Source organism: Coenobita brevimanus, chromosome 102, assembly GCF_032717465.1.
Source record: "Coenobita brevimanus isolate Jiangsu-jjx chromosome 102, ASM3271746v2, whole genome shotgun sequence".
In the NCBI taxonomy this organism is placed as follows: domain Eukaryota; kingdom Metazoa; phylum Arthropoda; class Malacostraca; order Decapoda; family Coenobitidae; genus Coenobita; species Coenobita brevimanus.
This window is the reverse complement of record NC_137055.1, coordinates 3,304,562-3,330,449: the sequence shown is the minus strand read 5'-3', so window position 1 is coordinate 3,330,449 and position 25,888 is coordinate 3,304,562. Positions and strand designations below refer to the sequence as shown.

General features: G+C 42.1%; 1 protein-coding gene across 1 annotated transcript in view; it reads left to right on the top strand.

Annotated features, from left to right (window-relative positions):
• LOC145415344 (MAM and LDL-receptor class A domain-containing protein 2-like) overlaps nt 1-25,888 on the top strand; it is a 153,255-nt gene that overhangs the window by 64,080 nt on the left and 63,287 nt on the right. Inside the window, exons 16-26 of the mRNA XM_080284620.1 lie at nt 4,202-4,433; nt 6,900-7,028; nt 9,315-9,381; nt 9,530-9,717; nt 12,589-12,854; nt 13,762-13,897; nt 14,331-14,410; nt 16,557-16,691; nt 19,350-19,455; nt 20,649-20,868; nt 21,656-21,798. Of these exons, the coding sequence (XP_080140746.1) occupies nt 4,202-4,433; nt 6,900-7,028; nt 9,315-9,381; nt 9,530-9,717; nt 12,589-12,854; nt 13,762-13,897; nt 14,331-14,410; nt 16,557-16,691; nt 19,350-19,455; nt 20,649-20,868; nt 21,656-21,798 (1,702 nt within the window). The remainder of the gene's footprint in view (nt 1-4,201; nt 4,434-6,899; nt 7,029-9,314; nt 9,382-9,529; nt 9,718-12,588; nt 12,855-13,761; nt 13,898-14,330; nt 14,411-16,556; nt 16,692-19,349; nt 19,456-20,648; nt 20,869-21,655; nt 21,799-25,888) is intronic.

Below are 25,888 nucleotides of genomic sequence, written 5' to 3'. Positions count from 1 at the left end.
ACATGTTATGTGCTGGAGGTGGAGCTGGAGCTAACTCTGTGGCTAGGATAAGGGGTTGGTGGAGGAAGCAGAAAGAGCTGTTGCCCCTCTTGAGACTGAGAGGGCTTTCCCTCCGTGCTAAGGGATCTTTGTATGCGGTATGTTTAAGGAATGTAGTGCTGTATGGTAGTAAGACCTGGGCAGTAAAGGAGGAGGATATTCGTAGGCTAAAACGTACAGAAATGACAATAATTCGATGAATGTGTAGTGCATCGTTGAATGCAAGGCCTAAGGGGGCTACGTTTACAATTGACAAGTTGAGAGGAAGGATGTGACAGGCGCATATTGGTGTTGTGATGAAAGTTAGATTTTTTATATAAGAGAACAGGGGAAGGAAAAACAAATTAATGAAAAAAAAATCCACACACCAGATTACTGGTGTCCTGTGTTCATTAAATATCTGTAATAGTTAGACTTGAACAGCTGTAGGTTGAAGTCTTGAGGGAAACAACTCTGGGGAAGCGAGTTCCAAAGAGATGCAGTTCGGGGAATGAAAGAATTCTGATAGGCAGAAGTTCTGCAATATGGCTGAGTGACATTCCATTCATGAGAGCTACCAGATGCCCTTGTAGCACGAGGGAAGGCATGGAGAGGTGGCACCATGGGCGCAACTTCGTCTGAGCATTTTCCATAAAAATATCTGTAAAATAATGCAAGGGAGGCAACATTCCTTCTTACTTGTAGGGGTGGTAGCTTATTTGTAATGGCAGAGATGTTAATAATTCTAACAGCCTTGTTCTGAATTTTGTCTGATTGTTTTAATGCAACCTCTCCACATCCATTCCACAAAGGTGAGCAATATGCAAGCTGAGAGCACACATGACTCTTATAAATTACAGCTAACTGCTCATCAGTGAAGAAGTTACGGACTCTGTACATTAGTCCAAGTTTCTTTGAGGCGGTTTTAGCAAGTGATCTAACATGAGAGGTCCAGCTGAGGGCATTGGTAAATGAGACGCCGAGAATTTCAATACTTTTGGAGATGGGAATATTAGTAGTACTGAAGGTAATATACGAATCTGTCAACATCTGTCTATTAGTAAATTGTATATATTTAGTTTTACTTGTATTAAATGAGACAAGGTTGTTTTGCCCCATTCACTGATCGTAGATAGGTCTTGATTTATGGAGATGGCTGTACTGAGTTGAGAGGTAGAGAGATTAGGCTTTGTAAATTGGTGTCTGAGTGTGAATTAACTATGTAGTGTTGAGTCATCTGCATATGAGTGGATGGAATTGTAGGTGACAAATAAGAGATCATTAGTATGAACCAGGAACAGGGTTGGTGCCAGAAGTGATCTCTGCAGCACGCAGGCGTTAATTGAGTGGAAATTGGAATATACATCGTCTACTTTTACTCTTATTTTCTTGTCACCGAAATATGAGGAAATCAAAGGAACAAAAAACGTTAGTCCATAGCAAGGGAGTTTGGACACCAGGGAATGGTGCCATACTCTATTGAAAGCTTTAGAAATATCAAGGGCTACTGCATGAGTTTCTCCATGTAGGTCAGTTGATTGATGGATGGTATGAGTTAGGAGATTGAGTATGTCAATGGTGGATCTTTCATGAGGAAAACCATATTGTCTATCACTAATTAAGTTGTTGGATTCAAGATGTTTAACAATGTACTTATTAATTAAAGTTTCAAATACCTTACCAAGAGAAGATGTGACTGCTGTTGGTCTGTAATCAGAGGGGTCAGAGGAACTTCCTTTCTTCGGAATTGGGTGGATATTGGCTTCTTTCCATGAATTTGGGAATGAAGAAGTACGTATGCATAATCTGAATAATTTAGCTAGAACAGAGGCAAGTTCAGGGGAACACTTTTTCAAAACAATTGGCGGAATTCCATCTGGACCTGGAGCTTTGTTGGTAGGTAAATTGTCTAGGATGGATTTTACGTATCTTGTCTGTATTTTAAGTGGGGCAATTTCGGGAGAGTCAAGTTCTAGTACTGAGACGTTCTGGCTGGCATCGTCTATGGTAGAATTTTTGGCAAATGTACTGGCAATAATATTTGTTTTCGCACGCGGGTCATTTGTAATGTTGCCATCTGAAGATTTTAGTGGGGGAATGGATGATGACTTGTTAAAGTTATTAATGAAAGAATTAAAAATTGGCCAAAATAATCTATTGTCATTAGGGTTGTTAAGCAGTTTTGAAGTTTGCTTTTGAAGAAAGTTAGATTTAGCTAGATTTAATACAGCTTTTGCATGATTTTTAGCAATTTTAAATTGAGAGAGTGATTCACATGTTTTTTATTATAAGTAAGAGTTATATGCTAATGACTTTTGGGCTGTTGCTCTGGCACAGTTGCCGTCAAGCCATTTTGGAGAGTTCGATCTTTTAGTGAACTGTTGGCTTGGTATGAATAAAGCCATACCAGCTAGTATTAAGTCGCAAATGTGGTTTGGGCATGTGGAGAGGATGGTGGATGACAGCTTGGTGCGGAAAGTGAGAAGTGTGAACGTCGGGGATAGGGTTGCGAAACACAGACCAAAAAAGACTTGGGATGAGGCCGTAGAGTGTGACCTCAGAGATAAGGGACTGAGTAGGAAGGCTTGCAGAGATCGAGCAGCGTGAAGGGCAGACATTAGGTGACCAAGGCCGGGAGTGAGTACTGGCCGGTTTCAGAGCGGCTAAGGAAGCTCCCTAACGCCTCTTCCCAAGCGATTTACTTTGCTAATTAAACCTTGTTATCGTCATCCGTGTAATTTAAGCAATTAAATTAACGTACAAAATTAAATTAATCGGCCATATGAGGCTATAGCACACCTAATGTCTGACTTGGCTCTTATCTCTGACTGGGGTAAAAATAATCTTGTTGTTTTTAATGCATCAAAAACTCAGTTTTTACACTTATCAACCCATCAAAATCTTCCACAGGAGTACCCACTAATGTTTAATATTATCCAGCTCAATCCTGCATCATCCTCTAACATGCTTGGGGTTTCATTCACACGGGACTTATCTTGGAAATATCATATTGCATCTCCTGTAAAATCTGCTTTCAAGAGATTAGGTGTGCTTAGCCGACTCCGTGCCTTCTTTACCCCTGCACAGTTGTTGACTTTATGCACGGGTTTTATTCGCCCCTGTTTACGGTACAACTTTCATGTGTGGGGAGGCTCCCCACATACAGCTCTTCTCAATAGGCTGGAGTCAAAGGCTATTCGTCTCATCAACTCTCCTCCTCTTACTGGCTCCCTTCAACCTTTGTCTCTAAGCTGCACTGTTGCCTCTTTATTTCTTTTCTCTCGCTACTTCAATGATCACTGCTCCTCTGAACTGTCTGCTTGCATCCCGCCACCTCTACGACAGGCGCGTGGCACCTGTCTAGCAATAAACTCTCATTCCTTTTCTGTCGAACTCTCTAATGAAAGAGTTAACCGTTAGTCCCAGTCCTTCATTTATGCAACAGGTCAACTCTGGAACTGTCTCCCTCTGTGTTTCCTGCTTCCTCTGATCTCCAGTCTTTCAAACGCAGTGTGTCCAGGCATCTCGAAATGAATGGATCTTGAATTTGGCTCTCTTTTATATTGTTTTTGTTTTTTTCTTGGAAGGAACGGTTTTGCGGGCTCCTGGCCTTTAGTTCATTCTTTCTTGCATTAAAAGAAAATAAGACATTGCCTTGGAAGAGGTGCTAAGAAGTTTCCTCCAGGAACGAAAATACGCGCCTGAGAGTATTTATGCTGTCAGGGTTAATTTTCTCTGCATTAGACCAGCTCTAACGTTATACGGTATTATTTAGCTGAGAGAAAGAGAGAGAGAGAGAGAGAGAGAGAGACCCTGGGTGTGTTATAATGTCAATGTTAACTTTCTTGAAACCCTGCTAGTGTTCTGTTCTTAATAACGTTAGGCGGTATTTTGCAATCATGTTTTTTTTTTTTTTTCATAAGAACGGGTGTTGACGGATGTTACAGGTGTAGGTGATGAAGTAAACTCATTGTGGAGCTTCTTGGTTTACTGAGCCGAGTAGTACAGGTCTGGCGTCTATGAAGTCTTGACTGTTACTTGTGGGGATGTGCCGAGTTGACAGAAGCTTGAGTTAGCCACATCAGCCTTTCCAGCGGTTATACAGTGTATTCCTACAACTACATCATACAACTAGCTATACAGTAAAGTATCTACATTACAGTAGTATCTCCCATTTATCCAGATTGAGTTTGAGGGATACGTGAATTCCGACACCTTAAATATCACCATAGCGATTGATGACGTGGCCAAGACAGACAGAGCCTGTCCCGCCCCAGCCACATGTAACTTTGAGGACGGTCTGTGTGACTGGACCGTCAACGAGAATGTCTATATTCCGTGGACCATGACCTCTGGACCAACACCCACTCAAAACACTGGACCACAAGCTGATCACACTCTTGGCAACGAATATGGTAAGCAATAACAACGTCCAGCAGGTACACTGGGGCCCAGGTATGTCGAAACACATTTTACGAAGGCCTTGGCGGCATCTGAGACCCGTCCAATGTGGCTGGCGGTAATCAGGGCTGCGATTCACAAACACGCGTATGATTAATTTCTCGTCATAACTCAGGTTTTGATTTGCAAGAAGGACAAGGAGGCTGTCGAGTCATCCTTTATGTCCTGTTCTAATTTCATAGATAAATCTTAGTTGCAAAATGTAAACTGCAGCAGGTTATAACTGTTTTCTCATTATCAACGAAACAAGTGCTAAATCATCACTTGTCTAGTACTTTCTGTAATATATATATATATATATATATATATATATATATATATATATATATATATATATATATATATATATATATATATATATATATATATATCAAGTTACGAAGGGGAATCGATCACAGAATATATTAGAATACAACCCCTGGTTCATACTGAAGGGGCAGGCATTTGTAACAGTATGAATAAAAGACTGAGTGGTTGATGATTACTGTTGTGGTATACATTTGATTATTAGAGGAATTTGTTATTTCTTCATCATCATGCTTAAACCATGGCCTCACACTATACACATTATAATGAATAGGTCACAGGGTTAAATAATGGTTACACAGGGTTACATTCAGGAATACACAGATCAGTAGCAGCTAAATTTACTGTTGCTGGATGGTGATCAATGATAGTAAGGCTGTGGTGGTTTGGTTTTAAAACTAGATCAAGACAGGCCGAACAATTTACCAGGTCGTCTGTGCAAGTGCTGGCAGTGATTCAGTTGCGTTTCTAATGGTATGCTGTATGACAGATGGTTGCTGATAGGATACTTAATGCAAACTTATAAGACTCTGATAATTATGCGCTGCAGCATTGCACGCATAGTACTGTTGTTGATGAACGAAAATGAGTGTGAGGGTGAGTTATAATTCGTTGTGAGGCAATGATGGCTTGGACAGTCGATGTTATGTACCATATTACAGCAGCACAAGTTACATTCGTTAACAATCGGTGTAATAACAACTTTCATACCTTCTTGTGTGTGGTAAATACATTGGCTGATTAGCATTATAGGATTCATTGATAAATGCAAAGTGTGTGATTTTGAACATATCAGCACAACTCGACTGACGCCATGACTAAATCTCGCACGCGCGCCAACACACACACACACACACACACACACACACACACACACACACACACACACACACACACACACACATGCACGCGCGCGCGCGCTGGGTATAATAAAGTACAGTGCCGCAGGAGGGAGGGAGATGGCTTGGTGCTGAGAAAAGTGGAAGGAGATTGAATGTAAAAAGTTTGTTAGGAGGCAATAGAAGGCTGGATGAAGATGAAAAGGACATTCCCAACAGGAACAAGTGATGCCAGGCACAACAGACCTCGCCTGACAGCAGTTATTTCACAGTAATGCTCTTAAATACTTAATCGTTACTGACGTTTATTGTCAGTACATAAAGTTTATGGTAATGGCACAAATATTTTCACGTTAGGTCCTGTGAAAATCCGTGATCTTGCGTTTGACCTTGCAAGGTCACTCATTGTCAAAGGTCGTGGTGCCAAATGAAAGCCCATATGAGACTTTCTCTCTCTTGATAATAGTAAATATCTATTTTCAGCGAATTTCTAGTTATTGCCCCCTGAATATCCATGACCTTGAGTTTGACCTTTCACGGTCACTCAGTGCCAAAGATCTTGGTGCCAAATGAAAGACCATATTACGAGTTCCTGTATGTTCTTAATAGAAAATACCTCTACCTTCAACCGGTTTCAAGTTATAGCCTTTTTTAAAATCCATGTCCTTTATTTTGACCGTTCAAGGTCACTCGATTACCTCCAAAATTTAATCACTTTCTTTTGGAGCTAGTGTTCACGTATCCTGAGAGTTTCATATGATTTCATTTGCCGTGTTTCCGTAATGTTGCTGACAACAAGCTCGACCAAAAACAATACCTCGCTGGACTCTGTCCGGGGAAGGTAGCTACAAGCCATATGGGTAGTGTCATCTTTCAGGTCTTAACTGGGGTATCCTGACGGTCCCTACTGTCCAGCTAGAACATCCTTGCTGTCCCAAATATCTTTACGATCTTTACCGAGGTATCTTTCCAGTCCTAGCCGGTGTTTCCCAGTTGTCTTGACAGAGTCGTCTTTACAGTCCTAACTGGGCCATTCCCATGGTTATGACCCGAGCTAGCCTAGCCATCCTTATAATCCTAGCCTGAGCATCGCTACAGTTCTTATATATTTTGCCTTTGTTATGCACTTCCGATGGATGTAGGATTGAGAAAGTTGAGTCGATGGGCACAAGTGAAAATCACAGTATAGTCTTTTGTGTTTGATCCTTTACAATACTTAATTTAATTTTCAGTTAAACAATGAATTAAAAATGGACAGTATCTTTCGCTTGCCAGGTCACTACTTATACATGGACGCCAGCACAGGGTACTCTGGGGCCACGGCAGAACTCACATCGTCACTGCTGCAGCCTGGGGAATACTGCTTCGAGTTCTATTATTTCATGAGTGGCAAGGATCTAGGAGGTACAGTATGATACTTTACAGTCTCTCTCTCTCTCTCTCTCTCTCTCTCTCTCTCTCTCTCTCTCTCTCAGTGCTATTTTAGGTAATGATTTATGACAGCATTTTTTACCTTTTAGTCTCTCAGAACCCTCTTTGATGTTATATTTGTTATATTTCTTTTGTGCTCTACTCCCAGCAACAAAAATTCTGTCGGCCCTCCTGAGTTCCCTCCAAGGACTTCGACACTCAACCTCAAGAAATTCCAGCAGCCGACACTGCTTACTTATTTCGTCAGATATCAGTGTCTTTAGTGGTGCTTGCTTTTGTTCACCAGACTATTTTCACCGTCAGACAAAATTATACTTTATATTCAGTTCAGAATCAAAAATATGTGTTTTAAGGAAAGTTAATGGAGGTGATCAAGAATCTTATCTTAGAAACTCTCTATCGCGCAGATTTTCTGAAAGCAAGTGGTGTAAATGTTTAACGATACAAATCATTAAGGCGATGAAAAAGATAGTCAAAACTAAATTTATTACACTTCCATACATACAGTTTTCCACAAACAAACATAAATTTTTCTACAAATTAACACGTTTGCAATACAGTTTTTGATGACTTTCGCTTATGTGCAGCATCGCTGTCTAGCACTAACGTACAACAGTAATCCGCCACCAGACTAGTGCCAGTTTTGCCCTGGTAACTTTTTTCCATTACTGCAATAAACTGATGGAAACCTTTCCCCAGTTCGTTGCTAACATCACCAAAGGTGGGTGGAGGGAATTCAAGATGGGAGTGGAAAAAACGAACCTTGAGGGACGTGTGGCAAACGAATTAGTTGTGTGCAACCAGAAGCTCTTCAACGATGTTTGCATATCATCACTGCGATTGCTGCCCCCCAGATTAAAATAGATGTCCTTGAAAGCCACCCATGCCATGAGTTCGTTCGGCGTAAGGGATGTGCCAAACTGATGAGCCTTCATCATCTTTCAGATCTGAAGTCCAACAAAGATGCATTCTTTCATTTTAGCGTCGCATACCTTGGGGAAGACTTTCGTCGGGTAAGCGAGAGGGTGAGATAACTTCCTCACCTGCTAGGTTCACTTTCTCACTGTCTGTTTTTTTTTTTTTTTTTTTTAATCAGTGTAAAAAGAGTCACTCTCCATTTTTGGAAGTGTTTTGCTTCTTCTTAACGTCGCTTATGCATTCACCCAGACCCCCACAGCAAGTATGTAGCAGACTTTTGACCAGCTGTTGCTATGCAAGTCTTGATTCAGCAGAAAGGACCTCCCCTCCGCCTCCTTCGAAAAGTCTGACTGCGGGCCTCGTACATTCTAGAGCAAAATTTAGCTGGTACTCAAAATCAGTGCCATTGATTTGCCTTAAAACATCTGATGTTGTTCTTGAATTGAAACCTTTGTTGGACAGTACCACGGTGAAAGAGGAGAAATGATGAGCCTTGCCTGGCTGATTGTACCTTGATCATTATAAGAGGAAATGGGATGGAGAAACTGGAGTATCACTTCATTCTGATTACTAAACCACTGACCATAGTTTCATATACAGATTAAACTCTAAATTGTATGAGTGGCAAAGGAGAATCGCTCACTTTGCTGGCCAAAACAGTACTCTGCCTTGTACTCATCTCGATATATAATTGACCCATAGATTATACCATATTATGCTGTTAATGTCTTGGATTCCCCTTTATTATTATTATTATTATTTTTGACAAGATGTTCGTTTTGTGTTTTTTACAGATAAAGCAAGTTTCAATCGGTTATCTCATCTACTACTTCATAACCTGTATATGTGTTAGTCCGAATATGTGATTAACAATATTTTCCAATTCTAGTTTAATGGATCTCTGTTATTGTCTTAATTTTCAATTCAATCACCCTGCATGGATGCGCTTCTCCGAGGGTAAAACCATGTTCAGGGCATTATATGCAGCCGTAGAAGCCATTTGGCGGACTGGTATCATTCTTCTTGACTGGACTAGGGGTTGGGTTATCCCTGTCTGGAAAGGAAACTAGACGAACATGATTAGAGTAACTACCTTGGTATCATTATGTTCAGTGTGCCAGGCAAGGATCTTGGTCACATTCTCCTGATGCATATCTGGGACCATTTTTTTGTTTCAGAGATCTGAACAATCCGGACTTACATTTAAGATGTGTACAGTTGACCGCATCCTACCTCGTTGAGTCCTCGTGAAACGCGGCCTTGATTATCGACAAAAGATCTCTCCCTCAGTAAATCGGGAGGTACTATGGGAACTCCTTTGACTTTGTGGGATACCCACAGGGATAATTCGACTGACTGCTGGTCTGTATTCAGACACTGAGAGTGCTGTCAAGTGTGGAACAGGAACGTCAGACTTCTTCCCAGTAAGTACTGGAGTAAGACTGGTGTGTCCTTGCTAACACACTTTTCAGCACTTGCATGGATCGGGTAATTGCATGGGTACTTGACCGGGATGTGAGTCGAAGTCACTGTGAAGTATCAGTTGGCAATTTCAGGTTTACTGACCTTGGCTTTGTTGATAATGCAGTTATGCTAGCAGAGTCACTGGAAATACTACTGAGTACCTTTAAGGATTTGCCCCAGAATGAGATGCCGCTGGGATTCAAGGTCTCTGGGGCCAAGACTAAGGTCCAGGCATTTGTTGGCCTGTTGGATGAAGTAGTCCAGTGTGTCCAAGCATGTGGTGAGAATGTAGTAGTCTTGGAAAGATTCAGTTATCTAGGTTGTCTGATAAATAACAACTGTAGGTGAGACGATGAGATTTTTTGTTGCATCAGTCTTGCCAACTGGACAGTAGCGTCACCAAGGGGGGGCCAGGGGGGCTTAGCCCCCCAAATGAAGGTCTCAGCCCCCAGAAATCATTGCCCACCCCCCAAAAAAAAGAACATTAAAAAGACAGTAAATCAGTAAATACGCATCCTTAACAGGTTTTTGAAGGAATTGGTGACGTAACTGACGTTCTGGGGGTGATCAGTGGCACATATTGCATACTGTGGTTTGCTCCATAAACATGTTAGGCACTATTGTCAAAATCCTATACACCATTCATTAAGACATTTTTTATCTGAAACTTTTTTGAGTTTTGATACCGATGATTTCACGTCAAAAATTCATGGTGAAAGATACCAAACGTGTCATATCTACAAACGACCTGATTTTCATGTACACATGTGGCCAAAGATTACATACAAGATGGCCAAAAGATGTTTGTCTCTTATTTAACATGAGGCATGATGACTGATGAAGTGACATGCGATGTAGTTCACTGATCCCATATGCTTTTTCTGTTTTCTGTTTGATGAAAGAAATACCTTGAACTCATAGATTGTATTTTTTTTTTTTTTTATGTGTCCGACTCTGGGCATAAGCTTCACAGCCTGCTTTCAAGGCCCAGTAGCCCTGTTACGTACCGCAGACCTCTACATGTCACCACTTCGGCGCTAACACCCAACGTCCATACTGAATACATGCTAAGGCTGTCTCATACAGGACTAGTGTATTGGTATTAGCTGGGGTATTTTTACGACTTGTCGGCGGGTCTTCTGGTAGATCAGTAAAGTCTGATTTTTATGAAATTCAAATCCTTAAACTGTTCCCTGCCCCAGCGGGATCTGAACCCGGGCCCGTTAGGACTACAAGCCACCTCTCTACCAACTGAGTCACCACCTCCTATTATTTGTATCAAAGTATTGCACGATATATCTTGTTTTTTTTTTAGAATACATGAATTTTTATTGTATGAAATAGTTTTTATAGTACAAATGAATTCTTGTTGCATGAATTTGTTTTTGTGTAATAAATGAATTCTTGTTGTATGAACTGCTTTGCTGGGCTACCAATAGGTTATATCACATTTATCATTCAGGGCTCCAGCCCCCCCCACCCCCCACCCCCCCAAAAAAAGACCTCTGGTGACGCCATTGCAACTGGGTTATGAATTTTCTCAGCTCGGATATTCCCGTTATTTTCGGGTATTCCCGTTATTTGTACAGAAGGACGAAAATTTGCTTATTCAAGACACTGGTGCTCCCTATCTATGACTGCGAGACATGGATACTAAGCAGTAACTTGAAACTGCGAATTGACTCCTTGGGTACTAAGTGCCTTTGCAGGATCATGGGATATCGTAGGTATTGCCGGGTAGGTAACAAACGTCTACTTCGTGACACTGAGACAAGGTCTGCTACCCACATAATGCACCAGCGTCAACCCCAGTTATATGGGAACGTGGCCCGTTTTCCTGATGCTGACCCTGCCACAAGGTGATCTCTGAGAGGGCTAACACTGGGCAGAGGAGACTAAAGGGAAGACCGCTCATGGTTGGAGCAAGTTGATCATTCATGTCGAGAGATACTTAGAAGGAGAAGAGTCGCTGCCTGAAGGGATGCACGAAGAGACTCGTGTGAGTGGAGTCGGAGGGTGAGTGAGGCTATGTGCCCCACGGCGTTTACCCCCACCCCCCTCCATGATAATGACGATGATGATGATGATGGTGATAATAAGGCTAAGAATGAATACAAAAGTCTAGGCGCAAACACCCTTGTCCATATCATTTTCTCTCATTGTGATCAGTAACAGAAAACTAGTTAGAGGGTAAACTATTTGATCATTCGTAGCAAAATTAGAACACTTTACATCCTCCTCGTGAAATAATACACAGCAGCAGAATTATTTAAAAAAAAAAAAAAAAAAAGTCTTCACAGTGAAGCACTTTTTATTGAATGAAAATACTGTTGTTGATTCTTGTAATGCTAGGTGTTTTAGGGTCGGCTTCCCTAGTGTGGAGCTGGGTTCTCTTTCTAGACCGTAGCTTAGACAAATATGAGAGAGGCAGGACACAAAAACTCGAGGCAACAACCTTGTATGTGTATTACTAAATTCTTCAGTGGAAAGGACAGATGTCACAAATACAGTTATGCTGAACAATTATAATTCTAAGGCTTAGATATCGGGTGTTAGTATCGCACCGGATAATGTTTAGGTCAAGGTCGGGTAAGGTGAATAGCACTTGGGGCAGTGAGGCTGCACACTACTATTTGGAAAGGTCTAGGTTCTGTATGCTGGTGGAGTTTGTGTCACTATTTTCATTGCTGGCAGGCTAACTGGTTTGTCTGTCGTGTCGTTAATTATTACTGATGCACTGGGGCCTCTGTATGATCTTAATGCTAGGCGGAGTCACTATATGTGGTAGTGTGTTCACTTGAGACAGACCCTTATTTCACTGCCTTGCCGTGTTCACTGTTTCACCGTAATCTTACTTATTCCACTTATCTTTTATATTATTACTGATGCTTTCTCACTGACTTTCCATATTCTGATAATTCACTGTTCTGCCCTTGTTTCGCTATGTCACGAACACTGTGCTTTCACTTTCACTCACTTTCGGGACTGGGCGTACTGGTGGTCAGGTACAAGGGCGGCGGGAATGGCTCATCCTCACTACTGACGGGGCCGAGTTCTGCCAGGGGCCTCCGTATTCAGGGGCCACGGGATCACGCGTAGGGGCGTCTTCTCTCGTCCGGGGCTGCTGGTGTGAAGGGTCCCGCGCTTTCAGGACTCGGGGTGGGAGGCTGGCCCTCAGAACTGGGGCCGAACAGCTGCCTGAACTTCTCACTCAGGGGCCTGATGGAAGACAAAGATCTCCAGTGTCGGGGTGAAGGGATGTCCCGCCCGGGAGTCCTGGGGGCTGTTCAAAGGTCCCGGGGGCTGCAGTCTCCGGCGGTTGGGGATGCCGTCAGGAGTGGGCTGCAGCGTCAGCCTCCATCGGGGTCCATCCAGCGGGTCCTCTCAGGAGCTGGCTGTATTGAGAAGAGCTCGATGGTAGTTACGAGGCCTCTCCAGTACTCCTCCAGGCTGGGGTCTCCCTCTGGGTCGTAGGTCAGTGGGCAGGAGTCAGCACGTGATGGAGGAGCGGCTACTGGCCGTCTCCTGCTGTAGGGCCTGGCTACTGGCCGTGGCCTGGGGAAGGGAGCGGCTACAGGCCGACTCAAGGGCACCTTCAGAGTGGCTACCGGCCATCTCCTGATCAAAGCGGGAGCGGCTACCAGCTGTCTCCTCATTACCTCTGGAGCACCTGCAGGCCGCCTCCTGTAGGAGGGTCGAGCGGCTACTGGCCGTCTCTTGAGGGGCACCTTCAGGGTGGCTACCGGCCGTCTCCTGACAAAGGCGGGAACGGCTATGGGTCGTCTTCTAGTTACCTCCAGAGTGGCTGCAGTCTGTCTCCTGTAGGAGGGTTGAGTGCCTACCGGCCGTCTCAGGGGTGCTGACTGGAGCTAGAGTAATAGCTCCACCCCGTGGTTGTTGGTGGCTGGCTCGCCTGGAAGGAAGTCTCGCTTTCCTGGCATGGTGGCGGTGGGCGAGCTCCGGGTCATAGGGGCGCGCGGCCAGGGCGGATTTATGTCCCTGTTGCTCGGAGTCCAGTCGCGCTGTACAGTATATGCTCCTCTATGGGCTCCTTCTGGGGGTGTTGGGTTGCCCTCGGTGATATTATATTGCATTTTAATTCTGAAAAACGTTTCTCCGCATAATTCATCTCCTGCTGGCACAATGAAGGCCAAGGTAAAGGTGGGGGCAGACGCCATGGTGAGTGTAGCTGCAGTGCTCATATCCGTAACTTAGGCCTTAGAGTCTGTGGCGGGTTTTCACCCAATATTTTGGGATGTTGGATGAAAACCCGCTGTTACTTCCCCTAGGTGTTACCCTAATTAGTATTTTTATACCTACCAAGTCTCAATGGGTGGATGGACACCTCAGTCGAGTGATGCCAGCTGCCCACACCAGGATTCGAACGCTAACTAATCTAACGGGCCAGCAGCTTCGCAGTTCGCAGTCAGCGACGCTAACCACTCAGTCACCGTGGCTGAGTTTTTTTGTACTGTTATGATCACAAAACTTATGAAATACGCAGTCACATTGAAAACCGACTGTCTATAAGTTTTTGAAATATATAACTGTTTTTATTGCCCTCAAATACGCATAATATAAGCAATAAGACAGTGGGAAGAGAATCTGCGCAAATATGTATTTAGGTTTAGTAATTCTCTGCTTGCAATGACGAAGATGACGCAACTGCCCTTGATTTATTTAATATTCTTTATTTTGATGGTGTGTGACTGCAAGGGGTCTGTCAGAATACCCCTGCAACATTGACCCACGGGCATACCATAAATGCTGGCAGAAAATGCTAAGCCATTTAGATTTCATGTAATTTCTAAAGCCTCTTAACGTATTAATCTGCGTTGCTGAATTGTGTATTGACCATTTGCTTGTGTATGTAACTGTGTTGTCGTGTTCCAGAGCTGGCGGTTTATCTGGCGGGAGACTCGAGTAAATACAGCTTCAACCGAACTGGCCACCAGGGGGATGAATGGCGTTTGGTAAGTGCGTTCAAGTACAGTACAACCTTCCAAATCCGAACATCCAATTTCCAAAAGCCTTCACTTTCCAAACTATTTTTCTCACGCAATAGGGAGGTGTTGATATCATACATAGTCACACAGTCAATGCATATTTGAAGATAAAGTTTATTTTTGGACAAGTACAGTATAACAACATAAAATACATTACTAACACAAGGTACGTCATCGCATTTATTATTCATGGTACGGTAGGCTATTATTTTAATGATTTTTCACATAGATATCATAATAATCCTACTGTCGATATTATTCCATTTCCGTTAATCGTTTGGATCCACACATTTCGGATATGAGAGTTTCCATTGTGCCTGTTCTAATGTCCTGGTCTGTTTTGACTGTCCTGGATTATCAGTAAGTTTTATTTTCTGTCCATTCATGTCTAGTAATTCCGGCCAAGATTAGTGGCAATGTACAGGTGCGGGCAAAAGAAACAGATCCCTACCTTTGCCCGGGCACTCAAAAACTTGATCATTTTTGGTTGACGAGATATTGTGGGGAGAGGCGGGGAATGGCATCAGGCAGGGGTAAGTGTGGGGAAGGTGCTACCGCTTTTCCATTCCTTCCGTTGCAACTCATGAGCCAGAAATGACCCAGTCGTTGTGTGCCAGGATTAAGGCAGTGTCCGTTTTATTCATCCGCAAATGTACGTAAACCTAGATCCTACATTCTACAATCGGTGACTTGAACCGAGAGATGTCTTCATTCCTAGAGACTGAAACTGGCAGACAAGAGTTCACAAATCCTACCATATTATTCAGTAAGAGTAAGTGATCTTTATCATTACGTATGACAGAGAAAATTAGTAGTTTATAATGACCACTCAGAAAGTAAGCAATCAGTGACTACAGTTTACTGTATAGAAGTATATATTTTTTCGCAATGAACTTTCATTGAAATATGATAAAATCTGAAAGTAATTCAGTTATCAACACCCGATTACCTTTTCTAGACTACACTGTTGTTTCTTTGCTTCGTATTTTCATTAATGAGCGATTATTTTGTTGTTAAACCAAGGACATCATCCTATTTTGCAAAGTACATTTCCAAACATTAATATTCATACAGATCATTGTGATAAACAGTTTCGGAATCCCAGACTTTTCAGAATCCTGCGTATGAGTTCCATAATTGTTTGAGAAAAAGTAAAGTAAGAGTCGTGTCCCCAATTGTAAAATAAATAAGTAAATATGACCCACGTATGTACAGAATATTTCCCAAGTAAACCCAGTCACCAGTTCAGTGCCAGGATACACATCACTATCTTTCTCACAGGGATACTGCCGCGTCATATCCTGGCGAAGAACGTTGTGTATCTCTGCATTCTGTGAAGCCACACTAGTCGATTACAGCCATACTTGGGACGGTCACTGTTATACATAAGGCGGAAAAGGATTTCCTCGCAAACTTAGCACCGTCCGATTGGCTTAAGTTTACCTCAACTGAGAGTGTATGAAATACCACCTGCATCAACAAAAACACAGAATAAAGTCTAGTAAAGTTCTTCAACTGCTTTGGCGTGAGGAAGAAGCCTGCCCATCTCAGTAATCAGTGGAGTTATAAAAGCCAGGTGCTTCCTAAGTAGGCAAGGTCACTGAGAGGGAGCATGAGAAAAGTGATTCCCACTAAGTAATTACCGGTCCAACTCTGTAAGGTACCGGGACACACTTCCCTATAAGCCAGTATGACAATTTCTACTAAACCATTGCTCGTAGTCTCCAGCAGTGATGGGGCAACTGACTTGTGAAGGTCAGACCTGCTCTAGAGTGTGGGATCCCAAGAATCTCCAGGCTGTAAGAGCAATTTGCATTTGGAAACTTTACCTTTAGCACAAAGGTCGTCTCTTGCTCGTGAAGCTAACTTGGCTGTTCTTGAAAAGCTGAGAGATGTGAACTGGTATATCACTCTTAATGAGGTCAAAAGATCAAATGAAGCATTCATGGAATTGTCTAATCGTTATAAACTGCACTACAGAAGCATCAATTCTATTCTGATAACCCTGTATAGTGAGTGAACACTACGGGCATGGCAGGAGGATATGGAATGGGAGATGATGTACAGTTAAAACATCTCTTATAGTGCTAAACTGTGTAACTTTGTTTTACAGGCCAGAGTGAGCATCATTGAAGAGAGTGAGTTTAACATTACACTACAGGGTATTGTTGGCTCTGGAGTAGAATCAGACATCGCTATTGACGACACCTGGACAGCATTTGGCCTCTGTTCTGACTTCCCAGACCAGGTGGGCGCCAGACACTTAGGAATAATTGTGATTACTGTACTTCATTAGCCAGCATCCAGCAGTAGTTATTCAGACACGGTATACAGAAAACAGGTATAGCCTCTTATTGTCATATGCTTCAGAAACAGTCGTCATAATCTGAGAGACTGCCTAACAATAAATAGATAAATCATCATCATCATCATCCGGACCTCCCTTCCCACCCAAGGGCAGGGTGAGGAGTAGCAATGTCTAGACAGCCCAAAATTGTCCAGTCCAATGGACCACTCTTCCATTCACTCATCATTCAAGCCCCGGGAATCCTGGCTCTATCGGATACGCCAAAAACATTCACCACGCTCTGTAGCTTCATATAATCGTATCCGACAGAGTCAATCCAGACGCTGCCACGTTAAAAAGGGGTGCCAAAAATCCTTGATCATGCACTTTTCACAAAATTCATCCAGCCAGCTCGATCTCTTCTAAGTTCCCTAGCCTCACCGACTTCCAAATCTCTCTTCCTCACACATTCATCCACCATATCTCTCCACCTTCTCCTTGGCCTACCTCGCCTCCTCCCTCCGAATTCGCTCAGATATACCTTCTTCACCACTGTATTGTTATCCATTCTCTCCATATGACCATACCATCTCAGTACACTCTCTTCAATTCTGGTGTCCACCTACTTCCTCACTCCGCATCTTTCACGAATCACATTATTTCGTATCCTATCCACCCTCTGTACTCCACATACATTCCTCAGCAGTCCCATCTCCACTGCTCTTTCTCTTGACTTTTCGTTTTCATGCCACACCATACTCTCACATCCATATGTTACAGTTGGCACTAACACTCCTTCATGTAAGCCTCGTGCCGCTGCAACACTCAAGCCCTTGTTTCTTATCAAGGCCTTCATTGCACCAGCTACTTTTCTTCCTTGTGTCACTCTACTTTCAACTTCTTTTGCACATTTTCCTCTCTTTTTTTTATCACTGTACCCAGGTATTTGACCTCTCTCACCAATTCCAGTCTCTCTCCATTCACTGTTACATTGCACTGGGAGTCACCTTCTCTCTCAGTAACCATCATTTTACTCTTTTCTACATTTACTCTCAAGGAACGACGCTCACAGACATCAGCAAAACTTTGCACTAGCCTACGAAGTTCTTGTCCGGTACTTGCAAGCAGTACTGCATCATCAGCATACAACAAATTTGAGATATTCCATCCATCACCAGTCATTACCAATGCCATCCCTCTCTCCATTACTCGTGTTTTCACTTCTCTCATCACCCCATCCATATATACATTGATCAACCATGGGGACATCACACAACCTTGTCGCACGCCCACACTGATTGTGAACCATTCACTTAGATGCCCATTAACCCTGACATATGCTTCACTACCATCATGAAAACTCTTGACGGCACCTAGCAGCTTACCCTCTACACCGTACATGGGCAAAACTTTCCACAATCCTTTTCTGTCCACTTTTTCATATGCTTTTTCCAGATCCATGAATGCCATAAACACCTTATGGTCCTTCTCACAAGCCTTCTCTACTATCTGTCTCACTGCAAATATTTGGTCCACACATCCTCTGCCACTTCTAAAGCCACCCTGTTCATCACTCACTAGGACTTCTGATATCTCTCTTACTTTCTCTATAATAATTCTTCCATATACCTTCCCTACCACAATCAGTAAGCTTATGCCACGATAATTCTTGCACTCACTTCGTTCACCTTTATTTTTGTACAGGGGTACAATCACAGCCTTTTTCCACTCTGCAGGCACAGTTTCACTCATCCATGCCTTCTTACATATCTCCAACAAGCACTTCATTCCGTTCTGTCAACTACATTTAAGCATCTCTGCATACACCTCATCAACCCCAGCTGCTTTCCCATTTTTCAGCCGCTTCACAGCACTCTTCACCTGTGTGAGTGTCACGTCTCCTGGCACTGCATTCCTTCTCTGCACATAAATAAGTGGCTGACTGTTTCCACTATCTTTGGCTGTAAAGTTTTAATGTCTTACCCTACGTATATATCTTTTGCATTTTAGTACATTCCGCCATAATGCAGTAATATAATGGATGCTTGATCAGGTGTGGTGTCGTAAGTAGCCTCTTTACAATTACGAGTTTTCTATTTTATTTCTCTCTCTCTCTCTCTCTCTCTCTCTCTCTCTCTCTCTCTCTCTCTGTGTGTGTGTGTGTGTGTGTGTGTGTGTGTGTGTGTGTGTGTGTGTGGCCTCTCGTATTTTAAAAAAATATGGGGAATACTTCTAACTCATTCATTGCGTCATACGCTATATAAAAGAATGTTACGGTAGCGAGAATAACATTAATAACTAATTTAGAAAAGGTCATTGTGGAGAATCTTGTAAATTCTATATGTGCCAAGTGAGAGAGAGAGAGAGAGAGAGAGAGAGAGAGAGTGTGTCATCTGAAAACTTATAGTCACTTTATGTTTCACTGAGGCAACGGCGTGAACACGAGTCCTCTCAGATGCTGAAGTGTCCTTTGGAAGAGAGATGACATATGAGAATTATAGCCACCATTACTGATACACAACGCTGCTTCACTATTCCTGTTAGCGCCAGACGATTTTATTCAGCTGGGTAAGTCAGACGAGGTTTAGTGTTTTAATGTTTATTTTCACTTTGTTTCAGTACCTGTGTGACGACGGCTCCACCATCCCCACAGAGAAGTTGTGTGACTTTATCAGCGACTGTTCAGATGACGAAAGCAACTGCGGAGCCTGTGACTTTGAATCAGGTACTTACCATGACCTGTATCATTTGTGTTGTAGTGAATGTCTTGTGTGTTGCTATGACGGCTCAGTGTGCTGGTGTGGGAATCGCAGATATGTTGGCAACCTCACGCCTTTACTAATCAGCAGTATATTGGCAGGTCGTAAAAAAGCAAACCTGTTATAGCATTTTTTCAGGGTTATGGAAGGAATAAAATGATGTTAGGTAAATACTGGTAATGCTGATGATATTGTTCTCGCAACACAACAATCCTTCAGCTCAGTGGCAGAGGGTGGAGGCGCAGTATACAGACAACTTTGCGTACTTTTATTTTTTTAAGTGAGGAAGAAGGAACCAAAGGCCATGAGCCTGCAATAACAGTTCCCTCCAGGAAAAAAACAAAATACAATAGAGAGCGTGTATTTGTATGTAATTCTCCTTTACCCACAAAATACTGATCCTGAACAATAGGGTTAAGCTTAATCGGTAAATTTATAGTTTCAGCCGAAAACAGAATTACAAGATTTTTATCCTTTTTTTTTTTTTTTTCGGTATTTTAGAGAATTCTAAGACATCTTCTTCGATGGCATTTTCGTCCCAAATTATTTTTATTTTATTCTTGAAGATAACCTAACTTAACCTAATCTTGAGGAGTAAAAAATAATAATTTGCAACGAAAATGCCGTAGGAGAAAAGTGTTTTAGAATTGTCTGAAATAACGAGAAAACAGATCAAATTGTTCTAATTCTGTTTTTGGCTGAAACTTAAATTATACCTCTTAATCATTACTTCCTTCTGAAATCCCCTTCCTCGTCAATTTTTACCCTGGTCTTTCTTTTCGGCGCTTCCCTCGTCAGTCACACTCGAAAACAACTTTATGAATATGCTGGTTCGGATACGCAGACAGATTCACATTCAAACTACAGTCGTAGTTGATTTTATCGACAGAAAGAACAAGAAGAGTCCAGAATCTTCCCGTGACTCTCTCTCTCTCTCTCTCTCTCTCTCAGACTTCTGAAATTCAAAAGTGAATGGAGAATGTTTCAAATCCAGTACATGCAGGTTCTCTCAATAACTATCTGTATCTATCTATATATCTACCAATAGATAAAGATAAATGGTTAGCTATATAAACAGCATACAATTGAATATCAGGGTGTAATGGACTAGTAGAAGTCATCGAATGCCACCTACAATACTGTTTTTCATGCGTTAAAGGACTGTGTGGGTGGACGGCTCTCAACACGAGTTCGTTTGTGTGGGTGTTGGGTCAGAACCTGAGTCAGCCTGATGGCAGTTTTGTGTTTGATCACACTCTGGGCTCAGACCAGGGCCACTTCCTCTATATTGGTGAGCAGCCCAGTGACGACGGAGGTCCTGCACTGTCGTTGTCACCACCGCTACGTAACTCACAGCTTCACTGCTCCATCTCATACTGGTAACTAGTGACTGTTAATTGTTTACTGATAATTATATACAGTTACTCACAGCGAACATTTCACAACATTTACGTACTAATAATGGTAATTGTACAGTATATATATCCGCTACACTTTTTCACACTGGTATCTGTGAACACCTTACAGCCGCAGGGATCTCAGGATTTATACATATTATACAATTATATATAAATAAATATATTGATAGATAGATAGGCAGATGTGTATGTATATTTGTTTATTTATTTACTTACTGAAATACGCGAAACAATTGTTCCCGATTTCATTTCCTTTAATCGCCGAAAGACTATATGAATAATTTACATATTATCCTTTTCATTACTCAACATAACACCAAAATATTGTTCTACATTTAATAACCAGGATTTCTTTCCATAATAAAGAGTAGTATTATTGGAGAAATGGCTTAAAATACGTTCATATGCCCGTGTACAGTAATATTTTAACTTAATTAGGTAATACACAGCTTGTTAAGAAACCGAACATTCAAAGCATTATCTTCTCATCAGTTAGTTTATCTATCTGTGTATCAGTCAATCCATCTATCAAGCTATCTATATATCTAGATAGATAGATATGGTACTTAAGAAATTTGGGGATATAGTCTCCCTCAGGTGACACAGTTTGGTTGAAAAATTATATACCAGAAATAATATTCAAGTAGGATATAAATATTAATACGCAACATGATATTAGTGTAAGTCGGTCAGGTGTAATTTATGCACTGGTGTGAATGTCATGAACCTGAGTGCTTCAATACTGCAGGTACCGAGAGTCATCAAAGCCAGAGGAGGGACAGTACATTGTGCTGACTTGGAGTGTCAGGAGAGATGAAGACGTCACTCCCATCTCATACCTGGTCAACAAAAAGAATAAGGAATGGAAAGAAGCAGAAGTACATGTACAAGGTGGGTGACAGTGAACAGTAAGAGACAGTTTCACTATTTCTTTTTTTTTAATGCTTCCGACTTTGGGATAGGATTTAACAGCCCGTTCCTGAGGCCAAGCAGTCCTACGTACCACACACCTCCACGTGTCACCATTTCGGTGCCAACACCCACCTTCCAAATTGAATCCATTCTATGGCTGCCTCATGGTCTGCAGGATTGGTGTACTGATATTAGAGAGGGTGTTTTTACATGTCAGCGAGTCTTATGGTAGATCAGTAAAGTCACTTAAGTTGTTCCTTGCTTCAGTAGGAATTCGAACCCCTGTCCATTGAGAAAACAGACCACCTTCTTACCGACTCAGCCACGGACTCTTCCTACTGTTCAAATTCATCTACTTCGCGGTGAGGGCATCTGCGCCACCTTCATTTCTGACGCATCATATCAAAGAGAATCATCTATGAACAGAAAATTAACGAAGCCTATCTCAGTTCAAGAAAATTAGCCAGCAGAGGAGAGAATGAAGAGTTGAAAATTTAATCAGACAACCGACCCTATAATGAGACTGACGGAGTAACTTAGAAAATGTACAGTCATAAGAAAAACTATCGTTACCCTTCAGAGCTATGCACTACGACACAACGACAAAGTGTTGTGGAATGACGGGACAGGAAAGTTTGTACCTCAAACCAGTCCATGTCGGTTATGTGAGACACAGGTATTAGAATTTGTGCTAGATGTAATAAAAGCTAATTAGATCGTTTGGCCTCTGTGCATTGAGACAATACGTTTTATTATCTGGCACCGAATAATAAAAATATAACCGAATGGTCTGAAGTCGGCAACACACATGCAGACGGGCAATGAGTATGTGCACCCATGCCATATGTATGATAGTACTTCAGCCGATACAAGCCAATTTAGTAAATTTCAGTGTAATGATGATATGTATTGCTTTCTACATATAATAAATGTTGAGTAGAAGGAAAATAATAATACATGTTCAGTCTCATTGCTTTAATATTTTGTATACCCACTCCGTGCTTCGAAAACAGCCTCTAGACGTCTGAAGCATCCATCTGAAGCATTTAACCACCTATCTAAAGCAAACACGTGAACTCGTGCACCCCTGCTAGACAAACACACACACACACACACACACACACACACACACACACACACACAAAGTCGACGCCTATAAATTTAATACCATTCAAAATAATTTATTTGTTGTATTCTATAGATAATAAGCGTTGAATAGTAGGAAAATTATAAACGTGGCGAGTTTCATTATTAATCCCCGGCGGGGCGCTCAGGGTAACGCAAACACGTCCTATATATTTCCCCGCCAGGTGGCTCATTCTTGCTCATTATTCCAACTCTTGTAATGGGATTGTGATATGGCAACACTAGATAGGGGAGGGGCGAACAGCAAAGACCCGCCCATATAACCCAGCTAACGTTCGTTTCGTATTGGGCAGTCCTGGGGGTAACGATACTTTTTCTTATGACTGTACCTGATGATGCCTGCCTTCCACTCCAACTTATCAGCACCTAACTTCATCTCATTGTTTTTTTTCCATTTACACATTTTATCACAACGAAATATTCTATCATTCAACACACTCATTTCTACAAGCCACACGCCACACTTTTCCCATCTTCATGAATATTCATCATTTCCTCACACTCTCAATATTAAATTGCATCACCGTCTGTAGAGGAGCCGGTGATGCATTGGTCAGCTCATTCAGTCTGATACTAGATAAACCCCAGTTCCATTCTCAGGCTAGTAAGACTCTTAGATAAGGTTTGTTTTCCCCCTTATCCCTGTTCATTCAGCAGTACAACTGGAGATCTGGATGTAAACTAAATACCGTGGGTTGCAGTCTAGGAGAAGGCTGTAACTTGGCAAAGCTGGTTATTTGCCCTGATCCGCTCTAAGGAAAAGGTGTGACGTAGTGACAATTGATTATCTGATTAAAATGAAACTCGTGTAGCCGATAGGTATAAATATAATCGTTCTTCTTCATCGTCACATACTCTCTTCGCTTCATACTCCCAACACAGCCTCACACTCATATCACTTTGCACTGTTGCTGTCCTCTTACACTCACCATTGTCTTAAAATCTCCATTCTTTTCCACTTCACTCGGATGACGGATACTATATCGTTGCTGTTCTGGATAATTTGCCTTTAGTTTTTTATTTTTTTTTATTTATTCATTCTACATAATAGGCGAGTCACAAACTGTCCACTAACTCACGTCAATTCCTTCCTCGACATGCAGGGAACACGTAGGTTTCCTATACGGTTACCACCCAGCGTATTAAATGGTTTCCTGGTTTACAGAAACTATTTAGCTTGTCATTCAGTGTAGATTTACCTGAGGATACTCGTATATTGAGAAAGTGGATGATGGGCACAGTAATAAGGAAGAGGGAAATGAAAATTGAAGTAAAGCAGATGATACTGTATTGTTAAATGAAGACGAAGGGAAGCTGCCAGGCTTGGTGAATGAGCTTGGAAGAGTGTGTAAGAAACGGAATCTAAAGGTGAATGTAGGGAAGAGTAAAGTTGTGGTCTTCGAAGGAAGTGAAGTCAGTGAATGTACAGTGAGGCTGAATGAGGAGGAAATGGAAAATGTGAGTGAGTTTAAGTACCTGGGTAGTGTGATGAGTAAGGATGGAAGTTTAGAGGGTGAAGTGCTTGAAAGGGTACATCAGGGAAGAAAGGTTGCTGGTTCCCTGAAAGCAATGATAAAGAAACAAGGAAGTGAACATAGATGTGAAAAAGTTACTATATGACAGTATTGTGATACCAACTCTAAATAATGGAAATGAAGCTTGGACCTTGTTGGGGTTACTGAAGTCAAGAGTGAGAGCAGTGGAAATGATTCATTTGAAAGGAGCATGTGGAATCACATTGAGAGACAGACTGACAAGTGAGGAAGTGAAGGATCGTTGTGGTGTGGATGTGGATGTGGATGTGAGGTGGTTTGGCCATGTGGAGAGGATGGAGAGTGAGAGACTGACGAGGACAATGTATGTGAGTGACGTGGAGGGAGGGAAGCGGGAGGGGGAGGCCAAGGATGAATTGGAGGAATGGGATGGAGAGGTATATGAGAGAGGAGAGTGTGAGCTGGGAGCAGGGCAGTGAAATGGCGGGGGACAAGGCGACATGAAGGAGATTTGTTTGTGGCCTGTCTTACGGGATTAAGGCGTCTGGCAATTGATAGATAGATAGAAGTAAGTAGTCGTTGCAAGTTGGCATTATGATCCTCAGTTTAACGTATGGAAATGAAGCTTGGACTTTATTGGAGGGACACAAACCAAGGTTAGGAGAGAAACTATATTATCTGAGAGGAATACACGATGTGGAGCTGGCGTGGAAACATAGACAAACAAATGAGAAGTCCAAAGTGTACTGTGGTTGTGATGTGAATGTGCTGGAATGTTACAAGTGCTCTCACATGGTTTGATCATGTAGAGAGAACAGAAAAGTTATACTAAGACAGTGTCTGTGAGTGAGATGGAGGTGGAGAGGGGAGAGGGAAACTGTGCATGAATCAAAGGGATAGGGATGAAAGATATGGAAATGAAGGTAGTGTGAGCTGGAAGACAGGCAGCCTGTTGGCAGAGGACAAGACGACATGGAGGAGATAGTTAATGGCCACCTCCTCCATGCCTGGGGCGTCTGGCTAGTGATATATAGAAATGACTTTGGATTATATTTTTACTCTTGAAGAAACTTCAGAATAGAGAAGCTTGATATAACTTTCATGTAATAATCTGAATAAATTCGTCTGGAGACAGAAATATCTAAAAATTCTGATTCAAGGAGCTGATCTTCATTTCAGTTTCTCCAGACCATCTTCCTCCTACCCAATTTGCACTGACCACAATCTCTTACACTCTCATAGTTTCTCCTTATTTTTACCTTCACCTCATGCGCAGTATTTTCACTACTATAACATCTCTTATTACCCTGTTCTTCCAGCATTAAACGATACTATTCAACTTAAGAGAGACTTAAGGGGTTAGCTACAGCCTTCATTGACGTGTTCAGTGTCACCAGCATTTCTTTAGTTCGATAGAAGAGTCTGTTCGA